The sequence below is a fragment of the Theropithecus gelada genome, chromosome 3 (assembly GCF_003255815.1).
Source record: "Theropithecus gelada isolate Dixy chromosome 3, Tgel_1.0, whole genome shotgun sequence".
In the NCBI taxonomy this organism is placed as follows: domain Eukaryota; kingdom Metazoa; phylum Chordata; class Mammalia; order Primates; family Cercopithecidae; genus Theropithecus; species Theropithecus gelada.
Genome location: NC_037670.1, coordinates 13,719,057 through 13,734,996, shown reverse-complemented (window position 1 = coordinate 13,734,996; position 15,940 = coordinate 13,719,057). Strand labels below are relative to the sequence as shown.

Here is a 15,940-nt window from a genome sequence, read left to right as displayed (position 1 = left end):
CATCTATTGTTTTTTGACTTTTTTTGAGACAGAGTCTCGCTCTGTTGCCCAGGCTAGAGTGCAGTGGCACAATCTTGGCTCACTGCAACCTCCGCCTCCTGGGTTCAAGCAGTTCTCTGCCTCAGCCTCTGGAGTAGCTGTAATTACAGGGCACCCACCACCATGCCCAGCTGATTTTTGTATTTTTAGTAGAAATGGGGTTTCACCATCTTGGCCAGGCTGGTCTTGAACTTCTGACCTCATGATCCACCCACCTCAGCTTCCCAAAATGCTGGGATTACAGGCGTGAGCTACCTGTACCCGGCCTTTTTTTTTTTTTTGAGATGGAATCTTGCTCTGTTGCCCAGGCTGGCGTGCAATGGCACAGTCTTGGCTTACTACAACCTCTGCCTCCTGGGTTCAAGTGATTCTCCTGCCTCAGCCTCCCGAGTAGCTGGGATTACAGGCGCCTGCCACCATGCCCAGCTAATTTTTGTATTTTTAGTAGAGATGGGGTTGCACCATGTTGGCCAGGCTAGTCTTGAACTTCTGACCTCAGGTGATCCACCTGCCTCGGCCTCCCAGAGTGCCGGGATTACAGGTGTGAGCCACTGTGCCCGGCCTTTTGACTTCTTAATAATGGCCATTCTTGCAGGAGTAAGGCAGTATCTTACTGTGGCTTTAATTTGCACCTCCCTGATTATTAGTGATGTTGAGCATTTTTGTCATGTTTGTTGGTTATTTGTTTTTTTTTTTTTTTTTTTTTTTTTTTGAGACGGAGTGTCGCTCTGTCGCCCAGGCTGGAGTACAGTGGCCGGATCTCGGCTCACTGCAAGCTCCGCCTTCCGGGTTTACGCCATTCTCCTGCCTCAGCCTCCCGAGTAGCTGGGACTACAGGCGCCCGCCACCTCGCCCGGCTAGTTTTTTTTTGTATTTTTTAGTAGAGACGGGGTTTCACCGTGTTAGCCAGGATGGTCTTGATCTCCTGACCTCGTGATCCGCCCGCCTCAGCCTCCCAAAGTGCTGGGATTACAGGCTTGAGCCACCGCGCCCGGCCTTGTTGGTTATTTGTATATATTATTTTGAGAAATGTCTCCATGTCATTTGCCTACTTTTTGATGGGATTTTTTTTTTCTTGTTGACTTGTTTGAGTTACTTGTAGATTTTGGATATTAGTCCTTTGTGTGATGCATAGTTTGTAAATATTTTCTGCCGTCCCGTGGCTGTATCTTGCTCTTTTCATCGGAAAATTCCAAAAGTTTGTTGTTTACATTCCTGTTGGCATCAAGTACACACACGCATCCAGCTCTGTTACTCCTGTTACATCATAGTTTCATCTGATGATCATTTTTTATGACAGTCTATTTTTCCTTTATAAAAGAACTGATGGGCTGCGCATGGTGGCTTAAACCTGTAATCCCAGTACTTTGGGAGGTTGAGGCGGGTGGATCACCCAAGGTCAGGAGTTTGAGACCAGCCTGGCCAACATGGTGAAACCCCATCTCTACTAAACATACAAAAATTAGCTGGGTATGCCCATGCATGCCTGTAGTCTCAGCTACTCAGGAGGCTGAGGCAGGAGAATCGCTTGAACCCAGGAGGCCGAGGTTGCAGTGAGCCGAGATCACGTCACTGTACTCTAGCCTGGGCGACAGAGCAAGACCCCATCTCAAAAAAAAAAAAAAAAAAGAACTGATGACATTTGCACTTGCTCTTTATTTTTTTTAGGCAGTGACAAAAGAAGTAAGAACACAAAATTAAGTGTTAAGAAGAAAATTTCAGAATATTCAGAAGCAGACATGGAACTATCTGGAAAAACCCAAAGAAATGTTTCTCAAGTTCAAGATTTTGGGGAAGGCTATGAACTTCAAAGCAAGCTGGATAGAAAGCAGGGAATTCCCATGAAAGAGATAGTAGGACAACCCTCTTCAAAGAGGATGAACTACAGTGAAGTCCCTTATGTCCACAAAAAATCCTCCACTGGAGAGAGACCACATAAATGTAACGAGTGTGGGAAAAGCTTCATTCAGAGCGCACATCTTATTCAACATCAAAGAATACACACTGGGGAGAAACCATTCAGGTGTGAGGAATGTGGGAAAAGCTACAACCAACGCGTGCACCTAACTCAGCATCAGCGTGTCCACACAGGTGAGAAGCCCTACACCTGTCCTTTATGTGGGAAAGCCTTCAGAGTGAGGTCCCACCTTGTTCAGCATCAGAGTGTGCACAGTGGGGAGAGACCCTTCAAGTGTAACGAATGTGGGAAAGGCTTTGGGAGGCGTTCCCACCTGGCTGGACATCTGCGACTCCACTCCCGAGAGAAAGCCCACCAGTGCCGTGAATGTGGGGAAATCTTTTTTCAGTACGTTAGTCTAATTGAACATCAGGTGCTCCACATGGGTCAGAAAAATGAAAAACATGGCGTCTGTGAGGAAGCGTATAGTTGGAACTTGACAGTGATTGAAGACAAGAAGATTGAGTTACAAGAGCAGCCTTATCAGTGTGATATCTGCGGAAAAGCCTTTGGTTACAGTTCAGACCTCATTCAGCATTACAGAACTCATACGGCAGAGAAGCCCTATCAATGTGATACATGTAGAGAAAATGTTGGCCAGTGTTCCCACACCAAACAACATCAAAAAATCTACTCGAGCACAAAATCCCATCAATGTCATGAATGTGGCAGAGGCTTCACTCTGAAGTCACATCTTAATCAACATCAGAGAATCCATACTGGTGAGAAACCTTTTCAATGTAAAGAATGTGGAATGAATTTCAGCTGGAGTTGTAGCCTCTTTAAACACCTGAGAAGCCATGAGAGGACAGATCCCATAAATACCTTAAGTGTAGAGGGGTCTCTGTTGTAGAATAGCTCTGAATTTTAGAGAAGCCTTCCTGGAGGGAAACCGTACTCCTATAATGAGCAAAGTAACAACTTCAAGCATTTTTCCAGCGTAACCATCAAAATCACAAATAGGTTGAAATCCTTTAGTTAGAACTCAGCCTTTAGGAACACCGGAGAACCCACAATAATAGATATCTGCTCGTGTTCCCCACTGAGAAATGCTTTAGTTAGCATCTTCATGCTTGGGAATCTAGACAAGAAGAGAATCCATGGATGGACATGGTCGAGGAATTCAGAAAGCCTTCAGATGACATTCAGTCTTCACTTGAAACTCAAAACTGACACTAGGAACAGCCTCATGAGTTCAGTAGAAGTAAGCTTTATTTGTAGCTTCTGCCTCGTTTGATGGCCTATCTATTCAGGGAAGCGCACAGTAAAAGACTTCTTCAGCATGATGTCTGTTTTGGTACCTCAGCAATTAATCTTTTCTAGAAATTATTATTCCAACCACTAGAATACCCTAGTCACTATTCCCACTTTGAGCATTAACCCCTTTGAAAAGAAACGGACTTAAAGTATCTCTATTTTGGCAAAATTCGGGTTCAGGGGCTGGATGGTATGTGTTTCTGCTGCCTTATTTAATCTACCACTTCTCTGTGAAACACTCTACCTTGTTTTTGGTTTGATTCTACTGACGTCAAGGTTTAGCCAGTAGAAGGTAGAGTTAAATTTGTCAATTCAGAAGAAACTGTGCTGGTCAGTCACATCTTAAGGCGAAGGGAGAGGGACCTTAGGGGAACAGAGAAGACAGGCAAAGCTGTGGACTGTTTGATCTTGTATTACCCACAGGAATGAGAGCAGCTAAACCCATAGAAGGAATTGGAGCAAGGTGAATTACGAGTCCTGGCCCCAGCAGTATGTGTGCTGACTCCTGGGTGCCCCAGAAATAGAGCTCTCCCATGGAGTGGTGATATACAGCATGAGTTTCAGTTTGCATTGCAGCTAGGATTCAAAGGAATCAGTCATGAGCAGGCAGGCAGAAGGTCCTGTTAGCCCTGCCTTCCAGGAAGGTCGGGGTGGGAGTTTTGAGTGGGAAAGAGATGACATGCACGAAGAGAGTTCCCCTGAGCCTGTTTGCCAGGGACACTGAGTGAGTGCTCTTGGGCACTGCTCAGGCCCTGCTTCTGCTGACTTGCCTGGCTTACAATAAATGCCTAATAAATATTTGTTGACCGTATGTGTCGTACACTATGGTACCCTGTCCAGTCCCCTCTACCAAGCTGGGACCCCTCAACTCTTCTGCTCTGAGTTTGGGCCACAAGTGCTCACAGCTCTTGTTCTCCGGAAACTGGAGAATTACCCTCAGGAGATGAGAGACATCTCACCTTACCCAGGAGGCACCTCCTCTCTACAACCCAATGCCTGGTTCATTTGATTAAAGCAGGGAAAACCCCAGGGTGCTATGACTGCTCCGGCACCCTTGGATCAGGCTAAACTAGACTTTTTCTGAGCCTTCATCCATGCTCAGCTCTCTCCCTTCTCTATCCTGTTTCATTCCCTCCCTCAAAGGCGTTTCCTGAATAAATCACACTGTCAATCACATGGTTCTGAATCCCTGTCTCAGGCTCTGCTTTAGAGAACCTGATCTAAGACATTTGGTGCCACGAGTGGTCCTAGGAAGCTTCTGTGAGAGTGGATTGTGGAGTTGGTCACTCACCAGGAGGGAGTGAAGACCGCCATCACTGTTAATAGTCTTGGCATGTGGTACCTGTCCGGTCACTAAGTCGTTCACTTGGAAACTGGGATAGGATACAGGTGGAAAAGGATCTATTGACTTGTGGAGGTTTGGGACTAACAGGAAAATAAGGATTATGGAATTGAGTGGCTCTTGCTGAAAGTTACTGACTCCTTGAAGAAAAAAAAAATGACAGGGCAAATAACCACCAATTTAATGCCAAGTGTGTGTCAGAGGACCTTCTTGGTAGCTTTTTAGTATTTTTATAGACAGGGTCTTGCTCTGCTGCCCAGGCTGGAGTGCAGTGGTGCAATCGGCTCACTGCAGCCTTGACCTCCTGGGCTCAAGTGACCTAGCCACCTCAGCCTCCTGAGTAGCTGGGACTACAGGCACATGCCACCACGAGTGGCTAATTTTTAAAAAACATTTTTTTTTGAGTGATGGTATCTCCCTATGCTGCCCAGAGTGGTCTCAAACTCCTGGGCTCAAGTGATCCTCCAGCCTTGGCCTCCCAAAGTGTTGGGATTACAGGCATGAGCTACTGTGCCTGGCCTTGGAATGATTCCTGAAAGCTTAGAAAAGTCAGTGACCCACATTAAATGAAGTAGAGATGACAAAACCATGGTGGACTTAACAAAGGGATCCAAAGATTCATACATAAACTAGGATGGAACTAGAAGATAAGACCAAACAACCCACCTTCAGTTATGTTCCTTAGGAGGGTCTGGAGAGCATTCTGTTTACCAGGGTTCCAAGGAATGCCCTGATTGGGGGGCCATCAGCATCACTGAGAAGCTTGATATTGGCTATCCTCGTTTGCAGGGGCTGATTATTACATAACGTCACCCCAGACCATTCAGCCAGAGGTGCAGCAGTGGGCATGTGGCCATGGGGACCATTGTTTCTTTTTTTTCCTTTTTGAGACAGGGTCTCACTTTGTCCCCCAGCCTGGAGTGGAGTGGCACAATTACAGCTCACTGCAGCCTCAACTTCCTGGGTGCCAGTGATCCTCCCACCTCAGCTTTCCAAGTAGCTGGGACCAGAGGCATGTGCCACCATGGCTGGTTCATTTTTATATTTTTGGTAGAGACAGGGTTTCGCCATGTTGCCCAGACTGGTCTTGAATTCAAGAGCTCAAGCAATCTACCCATCTCAGCCTCCCAAAGTGCTGGGATTACAGACATGGGCCACCTCACCATTCTATTTATTTTCTATTTTTGGTAGAGATGGGGTCTCACTATGTTGCCCAGGCTGGTCTTGAATTCCTGGGATCAAGGAATACTCCTGTCTCTGCCTCCCAAAAATGCTGGGATTACAGGCATGAGCCATCACGCTTGGTTTGTACACTCTTTAAACCAACAGCCATTAAAGGTGCTGTCTTTAATAGGCAGAATAAGGCCGGGCATTGTGGCTCATGCCTGTAATCCCAGCATCTTGAGAGGTCAAGGCAGGTAGATCACTTGAGCCCAAGAGTTCAAGATCAGCCTGGGCAACATAGTGAGATCCTCCCTACTCTGCCCCACCCTCTAGAGAAAATAAATTAGTTGGGCGTGGTGGTGCATGCATCTGTTCCCAGTTACTTGGGAAGCTGAGGTGGGAGGATCACTTGAGCCCAGGAATTCAAGGCTGCAGTGAGCTATGATTGCACCACTGCACTCCAGCCAGGGAAACAGAGCGAGACCCTGTCTCAAAAAATAAATAAATAAATGAAATAATGGGATGGTGTATCAGAATTCTTCGGCAGCATTGTGCCAATCTCCTTAAAACATCAGGGTGGGCTGGGTGCAGTGGCTCATGCCTGTAATCACAGCACTTTGGGAGGCTGAGGCAGGTGGATCACTTGCAGTCAGGAGTCCAAGACCAGCCTGGCCAACATGGTGAAACTCCACCCCTACTAAAAATACAAAAAATTAGCCAGGTGTGGTGGCAGGCGCCTGTAATCCCAGCTAATCAGGAGGGTGAGGTGGGAGGATCGCTTGAACCTGGCAGGCGGAGGTTGCAGTGAGTTGAGATCGCGCCACTGCACTCCAGCCTGGGTGACAGAGTAAGACTCAAAAAAAAAAAAACAAAAACAAACAAAAAAAACCCATTGGGGGTGATGGTGAAAGCAAAGACTTTCAGCAGGAATTTTTGCCTCCTTAAAAATGAAGTCCTACTTTACTTCAAGTTTGGCTTGAAGCCAAACTATGCCCCTCCTTACCATGTTTCGTATAAATTCATATTGGCCATCCCTTATCAGGATACTAGCCTCTTTTTGACAACTGTTTCAGATCTGTTTGGTATGATTAGATATATGCAAATTACAAGTTGTCATAAACTGTATTTTCTTCTCCGCTACCCGCCCCCCCAGAAGGAATTATTGAAGTCCCAGCCCCCAGCCCCTAGTACCTCAGAATGTGACCTTATTGGAGATAGAACCATAGCAGATATAATTAGTTAAGACGAGGTCTCGGCGGGGCACGGTGGCTCATGCCTGTAATCCCAGCACTTTGGGAAGCCCAGGTGGGCGGATCACTTGAGTTCAGGAGTTCGAGACCAGCCAGGCCAATATGGCGAAACCGTGACTCTACTAAAAATACAAAACTTAGCTGGGCATGGCGGGTGCCTGTAGTCCCAGCTACCCGGGAGGCTGAGGCAGGAGAATCGCTTGAACCTGGGTGGCGGACGTTGCAGTCAGCTGAGATTGTGCCATTGCACTCCAGCCTGGGCAACAGAGTGAGATTCTGTCTCAAAAAAAAAAAAAAAAAAAAAAAAAAAAAAAAAAAAAAAAAAAAAAAAGACCAGGTCTTACTGGGATGGGACGAGCCCCTAATCCAAAGCAACTGATGTCCTTATGAGAAGCTGACTGTGTGGACGCAGGCACACAAGAGAGAAGGCCACATGATGGCAACGGCAGAGGCAGAGATGGGTTGTGCAGCTGCAAGCCAAGGAATGCCAAAGATTGCCAGCAAACCACCAGAAGCTAAGCCAAAGTTTCCCTTGCAGGTTTCAGGGGGAGCATAGACCTGCTGACACCTTAGTTTCTGACTTCGGAACTCCAGTACTGAGAGACAATACATTTTTATTGTTTTAAACCACCCAGTTTGTGGTACTTTGTTACAGCAGACCTGGGAAATGAATGCACAAGTGTATTCTCTCCTTTGTGAATATTAACATATTAAGGATTTTTTTTTTTTTTTTTTTGAGATGGAGTCTCACTCTCTCGCCCAGGCTGGAGTGCAGTGGTGCAATCTTGGCGCACTGCAACCTCCGCCTTCCGAGTTCAAGCGATTGTCTTGCCTCAGCCTCCCAAGTAGCTGGGATTGAAGAGCCGGCCGCACAGCTGTGTGTGGGAGCCACCGGACTAAGCAGCCGAGACAAGGTGGACAGTATAAGAGAATAGTGTAAGTAAGCTGCTAAGAGAGCTGCTAAATAAAACGACATTTCACCTGCCTACTGCCTCCTGAGTGTTCTTTCAGCTATCTGCTCATCCACCCACTCCCTTTGAACCTCAGCATGAGTTGGAACCTGACCCTGGGCATGACAGTTGGCGTAGTTGTGAACCTGACACCGATGGAACAGTATAGCTCTAAGGCGATCAATTGGAATATGAAGCAGTTAATTTTTGCATTGAGTTATTTCCATTTGTTAAAAGTGAAAAAGGGGGAAATGATTAAAATCTGCTTTTGTTGTTGTTGAGACAGAGTCTCACTCTGTCACCCAGGCTGGAGTGCAATGGTGTGATGATGGTTCACTGCACCCTCGACTTCCTGGGCTCAAGTGATCCTCCCACCTCGACCTCCTGAGCATTAGGGACTACAGGTGCTCACCATCATTCCTGGCTAAGTTTTAATTTTTTTGTGTGATGAGACTGGCTCTCACATGTTGCCCTGGCTGGTCTGTTAACTCCTGGCCTCAAGCAATCCTTCCACCTCAGCCTCCTGAGCAGCTGGGTCCATAGGCACACACCACCGTGCCTGGCTAATTTTTGCATTTTTGTAGAGATGGGGTTTTGCCGTGTTGCCTAGGCTCATCTCGAACTCCTGGGCAAAGGATCAAGTGATCCTCTGACTTCAGCCCACTTTGGCCTCCCAAAGTGTTGGGACTACAGGTATGAGCCACTACACCTGGCCCTGCTCTCTCTTTAGGAAGCAAAACCCATAAGAACTTTAAAGACTTCCTAAAGCAATTTGTCTTAACATTTTGGGGATAAGGTAGCCTTCTTAGAATCTGTTGAAATCCACTGGCCTTCCCCCGAGAAAAGTCCATATTTACAGAGTCTGATGCGTGATGTCAGAATGTCTGTGGAGCCACTAGGGCTATCTGAAAATTCCAAAAGAAGGGACACAGAGGAAAAATTGGCTGAGGGGAATTGCATCAGGAGCACTGGGGGTAGTGACACAATCATACCTAAAGTAAGAGAACACCAAAGCATTACGGGGCATAGATGGATGTTAGAGAGTGGGGAAAAGGCAGGTTTATAGAGCCTGCACTACAAACGAGAAAGTAGGCAAAAATAAAAAAAAAAAAAAGACTTTGGCAGCTCAGAGTAATAACAAAAAAGAGGGGAGAAAATTACCTTTTTCCCTTTTTTTTTTGAGACAGGGTCTCACTCTGTCCCCCAGGCTGGAGTGCAGTGGCATGATCTCAGCTCACTGCAATCTCCGCTTCCTGGTTTCAAGTGATTCTCCTGCCTCAGCCTCCCAAGTAGCTGGGACTATAGGCACCCATCACCATGCCCAGCTAATTTTTGTATTTTTTGGTAGAGATGGGGTTTCACCATGTTTGCCAGGCTGGTCTTGAACTCCTGACCTCAGGTGATCCACCCGCCTCAGCTGCCCAAAGTGCTGGGATTACAGGCATGAGCCACTGTGCCTGGCCTCATTTTCTTTTTGCTTTGATGATATACATTCTTTACATAATAATCATTCAGTACTAGTACAGAAAACACTTGTATTTCTTAAAAACCTAGGCATGATTGTTAACCTCAATGATATTTCCCTGAGGGAGCCCACGTGCTTAGCCAGGGTCAGCAAATAAAGTCAAAGAGTGATGAGTGGAGGTCAAGAGAAAACTCTCAGAGGTCACCCTAAAATCAGCATTTGTGGCTCAGATAACCCTGTTATATTTCAAGGATTATGTCCCTTCCTATCAGGGAATCTTCCCTTGGTCTTGACATTCCTGACCCTTGCTCAGTATCTTTTCCACTGGCTGACACGTGAAGATAGGACACAGGAAGTGAAAACACACACTCTTTCCCCTGTGCCTGGGCTATCTATTCAACACCATGTAATTAATCCTGGGGTGAAGGAAAACACCAGATGTCTTCGCTCATGTAGTATTTTATTCACAAGACACACCCCTTTGAAGTAGTGGTTTCTCTCCTTTGCTGGGTATTGTTGCTTATGACCAAGGAAATCTAGTATTTTTTTTTTTTCTTTTTTTTTCCTGAGACGGGGTCTTTCTCTGTTCCCCAGGCTGGAGTGCAGTGGCAAAATCCCAGCTCACTGCAGCCTTGAACTCCTGGGCTCAAGTGATCCTCTTGCCTCAGCCTCCTGGATAGCTGAGACTATGGGTGCACCACCGAGCCTTCCTACTTTTTAAAATTTTTTGTAGAGTTGAGGTCTTGCTGTGTTGCTCAGGCTGGTTTTGAACTCCTGGCCTCAAGTGATCCATTTTGACCTCCCAAAGTCCTGGAATTACATGTGAGAGCCACCGCCCCCAGCAGAAATCTAGTCTTTTAGAGCTTTTCTCTGTCACGTCATTCCTGAGATGTGGATTTTCTGGCACCTTAAAAGATGAGGGCTCCACCAAATCTCTTCTCCCATGCATGACAGTCATAAGGTTTATCTCTCAGGTAGATTCTATAATGTAAAATTAAGCTAATGCTGTGGCCCAAACTTTCCCACCTCCAGGATTTACAGGGCTTCTCTTCTGTCTACCACAAATGTCACGCTGAGGCTGGAAGCCTTTTCACACCCATTGCACTGCAGGATCTCTCCCCAGGCAGATCCTTGGTGCACAGTGAAGCATGAGCTTGACCTGAAGCTTTTCCCACACTCGCCATAAGGGTGGAATTGCTATTCAGTGGAGCTACCTGGTAGTGATGAGAGCTGAGCTCAGCCTGAAGCTTCTGCCACTCTCCCTACATGTTACAGTTTGGTCTCAGTGTGGATTCTTCCATGCACCATCCCCGTGGTGCATGTAAAGTGTTCTCACAGTCAAGGCAATGATATTACCTCTCCCTGGTGCGATTCATGGTGAGGCCTGAGTTAGAACTAAAGCTCTTCTTGCACTTGTCACATGTTTGGGGCCTCTCCTGGGTATGCACTCTCAGCTCTGATCTGGCTGAGCTTTTCCTGCATTCTTTTTTTTTTTTTTTTTGAGACGGAGTCTCACTCTGTTGCTCAGGCTGGAGTGCAGTGGCGTGGCGTGATCTTGGCTCACTGCAAGCTCCGTGTGGCGTGATCTTGGCTCACTGCAAGCTCCGTCTCCTGGATTCATGCCATTCTTCTGCCTCAGCCTCTCGAGTAGCTAGGACTATATAGGCACCCGCCAGCATGCCCGAATAATTTTTTTTGTATTTTTAGTAGAGATGGGGTTTCACCGTGTTAGCCTTTGATCTCCTGACCTCATGATCTGCCTGCCTCGGCCTCCCAAAGTGCTGGGATTACAGGTGTGAGCCACCGTGCCTGGCCTACATTCTTTACACTGGTAGGGCTTCTCTCTGGCATGTGTCTTGTGATGGCACACCATGTTAGAACTCTGCCCAAGTTTTTTCCACTCTCCCCTATATGGGTTATGAAGACTATTTTTTTCTGGGCTTATTTTCCAGACATCTCTGTGCACATCTTCACATTGGACCTCTCTCTCCTGATCTCCTCTTCCTGGCCTTGCCCACCTTGCAAAATCATGGCCAGCTTATTGTTTGGTTTCTCCTCATAATGTCCTGGCAGGTATTTTTTTCACCGTTTTCTGCCTTGAAGGCCTTTTCCTTCTTCACGTTAGAATCCAAAGGCAAAAGTACAAAGTGAAGGTGTTAGCCTTGAAATAGGGTGTGGAACTGGGAAAAAAATAACAGGAACAATTGCATTAGATTCAGTTTAAGTGCAAGTTTCTTTGAATGAAGTAATTCACAGAGCTCAAAGGCAAAGCTAGAAGGAAGGTAGCTTTGGGTGACTCTGTCGAAACAACCCCTGAGCAAGGTCTTTTTCATAGGTTCATATGGACTTATGGACTGCTTCTCTTTTTTTGAGATGGAGTCTCTGTTGCCCAAGCTGGAGTGTAGAGGCGTGATCTCAGCTCACTGCAACCTCCGCCTCCCAGGTTCAAGTGATTCTCCCACTTCAGCCTCCCAAGTAGCTGGGATTACAGGTGCCCGCCACTGCCTTCAGCTAATTTTTTTTTTTTTTTTTAAGACAGAGTCTTACTCTGTCACCCAGGCTAGAGTGCAGTGGCTTGATCTTGGCTCACTGCAACCTCTGCCTCCTGGGTTCAAGTGATTCTCCTGCCTCAGCCTCCCGAGTAGCTGGGACTACAGGTGCCTGCCATCATGACCAGCTAATTTTTTTATTTTTAGTAGAGATGGGGTTTCACCATGTTGGCCAGGCTGGTCTTGAACTCCTGACCTTAACTGATCCTCCCACTTCGGCCTCCCAAAGTGCTGGAATTACAGGCATGAGCCACTGCGCCCGGCCTGGACTGCTTGTGAACGACCATTTTACAGCCTGCCATGTATTTACTTCCTCTACAAAGATCTTTGTGATTCTTTCACAGTCTTCTCTACAGTCCCTCATTTAATTGAAATTACTCATTTATAATCCTCTTTTGTTTAACATTTATTACTTGTGTAGCACTTACTAAACATCAGTCTGTCTCCTAAGTGCATGACATATATTAATTCAGTTATTTCACACAATAACTGCATTAGGTAGGTACTATTATATATGTTTATTTATCAGGAGGCATTTTTTTATCCATGTACGAAAGAATGGTTAGGAAAAGACTGGGGACCGGGCACAGTGGCTCAGGCCTGTAATCCTAGCACTTTAGGAGGCCATGGTGGGAGGATTGCTTGAGCCCAGGAGTTCGAGACCAGCCTGGGCAACACAGCGAGACCTCATTGCTACAAAAAAAAAAAACAAAACAAAAAAAACCCAACATTAGAGGCTGGGCGCAGTGGCTCACGCCTGTAATCCCAGCACTTTGGGAGGCTGAGACGGGTGGATCACCTGAAGTCAGGAGTTCGAGACCAGCCTAGCCAACAATGGTGAAACCGCATCTCCACCAAAAATACAAAAATTAGCTAGACATGGTGGCGGGCGCCTGTAATCCCAGCTACTCAGGAGGCTGAAGCAGGAGAATTGCTTGAGCCCGGGAGATGGAGGTTGCAGTGAGATGGGATCGTGCCACTGCACTCCAGCCTGGGCGACAGAGTGAGACTCCATTTCAGAAAAAAAAAAAAAAAAAACCAACAACATTAGCGGGGCGTGGTGGCACATGCCTATAGTCCCAGGAGGCTGTGGTGAGAGGATCACTTGAGCCCTGGAGGTTGAGACTGCAGTGAGTTGTCATCATGCCCACCTGGGCACCAGAGAAAGGGTCTGTCTGCCACCCTCCCACCCCAGGCCCCACCAAAAAAAAAGGAAAAGAAAAAAAAACTATAGCCTCACTGAAATCTTGGGCCACTTCAGTTAGGTAGTGACAGCCCCACGACTAACTTGGGTCTCCTGACTCCTGTCTACGGGACTTTCTGCTAACACTCACCTTCTAACTCCAGTTCCACCTGTCCCACGTCAAAAAGCCTAATTTCAGCGTCTCCGGGTTGGGGTCCAGGCGCCTCACCGTCCCTTTTGCTTGTGCCGCGCGTTCACCCGGGTGAGGCCTTTGGGTAGGGCAGGTGCATGGGGCACCTGGGGTGGGGGATGGACGTGTTCACTGCAGGCGCCAACCGCATGCACACAATGCTTGCCTGCAGGCCTCGCCACCCAGGGTGGGTATGGAGCACCACAGTCTTTTGCATAACTACAGTTCTGGCTCTGGATTTTCCGCCATTGCGACTGTGGCCGAGGCAGAGGCACCAGCTCACAACGGCGCTCAGCCAAGGGCAGTCTGGGTCGTTCCTGCCACTTGAAGGACCGGGGTGGCCGGGCTAAGGACCTGGAGGAGAAGTGCCCTGTGCCCTGGTGTGCCCACTCCCAAAGCCTTTCTTCCCCATCCCAGGAAGCAGCCCTGAGTAGTGGTTTGTGCCCCGGTGTTGGTTCTGTTCTGCAGCCCAAGTTCTGTCCGCGGTCTAGGAAGGAGCCACCTAATACCAAGGGTCTGTGAGCGGGAGTGCCCACTGGACAGGGGTCCCCAGCTCTGGGCAGAGGGAAGGCTTGGACCTCAGGCGGGCTCAACACACCCTTAGCTGGTCAGCGTGGGGACCAAGTGTGGTGTGGCTGCAGACGGCCAAGGAAAAGGAGAAAGGGGTCGAAGAGCAGCTACCTCCTACCTCCCGTTTGCTCTGTCTGGCACAGGGGCGCCAATCCCTGGAAGTGGGGAGAAGCACTTTAACTTCAAGTCTGAAGTTGAGAAAACTTCAGGCTTCACCTTGTACCCCAGTGAATGGCTAAACTAGCAAATCAACGGTCACTGTCTGATGTGTCCCACGGACATACCATTTGTCCCTCACCATGTTTTCGGTATCTTTGAGGCAACATTAAAAATTGGATTTCAGGCCAGTCTCCGTGGCTCACATCTGTAATTCCAGCACTTCGGAAGGCTGAGGCAGGAGGACCACCTGAGGCCAGGAGTCAAGGACAGCCTGGGCAACACAGTGAGATCCGTCTCTACAAAAAATAAAAATGATGAGGCAGGAAGATCGCTTGAGCCTGGAAAGGCTACAGTAAGCCCTGATTGCAAAGTGCATTCCAGCTGCGTGATGGAATGAGACCCTGTCTCAAAACAAAACAAAACAAAACAAAACACCATCATCATCTATCTTCTTTCCTGTGTCCTGTTTTTTTTTTGTTTGTTTTTTTTTTGTTGTTTTTTTTTTTGTTTTTTTTGAGATGGAGTCTCGCTCTGTTGCCAGGCTGGAGTACAGTGGTGTGATCTCCACTCACTGCGACCTCTGCCTTCTAGGTTCAAGCTATTCTCCTGCCTCAGTCTCCCAAGTAGCTGAGATTATAGGCATGCGCCACCACACCTGGCTATTTTTTTTGCATTTTTAGTAGAGATGGGGTTTCACCATGTTAGCCAGGATGATCTCAATCTCTTGACCTCACGATCTGCCTGCCTCTGCCTCCCAATGCACTGGGATTACGGGTGTGAGCCACTGTGCCTGGCCTTTGTTTTTGTTTTTGAGATGAAGTCTCATTCTGTTGCCCAGGCTGGAGCGCAGTGGCAAAATCTTGGCTCACTGCAACTTCTGCCTCTCAGGTTCAAGTGATTCTCCTGCCTCAGCCTCCTGAGTAGCTGAGATTACAGGCACCCACCACCACACCCAGTTAATTTTTGTAACTCCTGACCTCAAGTAATCCACCGCCTTGGTCTCCCAAAGTGCTGGGATTACAGGTGGCAGCCACCGCACCTGGTCTCTTGTGTCCTTTTTGAGAACAGGGGAAGTCAAGAAATATCCCAACAGATGGCCTAAACGTCCCATTAGCTAAATTGTAACACTTACCCATCTAAAAAAACCCAGCATGGTGTTAAACCAAGACGGGCATTAAGACTCACTTCCGGTGGTGCGCGGTGGCTCATGCCTGTAATCTCAGCACTTTGGGAGGCCGAGGTGGATCACCTGAGGTCAGGAGTTAGAGACCAGCCTGACCAAAATGGTGAAACCCTGTCTCTACTAAAAATACAAAAAAGTAGCACTCCATCCTGGGCAACAAGAGCAAAATTCTGTCCAAAAAAAAAAAAACCCAAAAGGACTCACTTCCTGGAATTAGGACAAAAAAGGACAAGCACATAGACAGGGAGTAACTGAATGTCAACAAGGTTCTGATGGAAAAGAGGAAGCAAGCCGATGGCGGTGGACAGGGGAACAGATTTGGGTATAAAAATAAAGTGTTAAAAGCACTATTTACACCAGCCTGGTGGCTCACGCCTGTAACCCCAGCACTTTGGGAGGCCGAGGCGGGCTGATCACCTGAGGTCAGGAGTTTGAGACTAGACTGGCTAACATGGTGAAACCCTGTTTCTACCAAAAATACAAAAAAAGTTAACTGGGCATGGTGGCGCATGCCTGTCATCCCAACTACTCCGGAGGCTGAGGCAGGAGAATCACTTGAACCCAGGAGGTGGAGGTTGCAGTGAGCCGAGATTGCACCACTGCACTCCAGCTTGGGCAATAAGAGTGAAACCCTATCTCTCAAAAAAAAAAAAAAAAAAAAAAAAAAAAAAAAAAAAAAAAA

General features: G+C 47.3%; 1 protein-coding gene across 5 annotated transcripts in view; it reads left to right on the top strand.

Annotated features, from left to right (window-relative positions):
- The window catches only part of ZKSCAN5 (zinc finger with KRAB and SCAN domains 5), a 31,216-nt gene extending 26,789 nt beyond the window's left edge, over positions 1 to 4,427 (top strand). For all 5 annotated transcript variants that reach the window (XM_025380474.1, XM_025380471.1, XM_025380472.1 and 2 more), the window contains one exon: positions 1,708 to 4,427. In XM_025380474.1, the coding sequence (XP_025236259.1) occupies positions 1,708 to 2,849 (1,142 nt within the window). In that variant the 3' untranslated portion in view covers positions 2,850 to 4,427. The remainder of the gene's footprint in view (positions 1 to 1,707) is intronic.
- Positions 4,428 to 15,940: the final 11,513 nt, after the last annotated feature.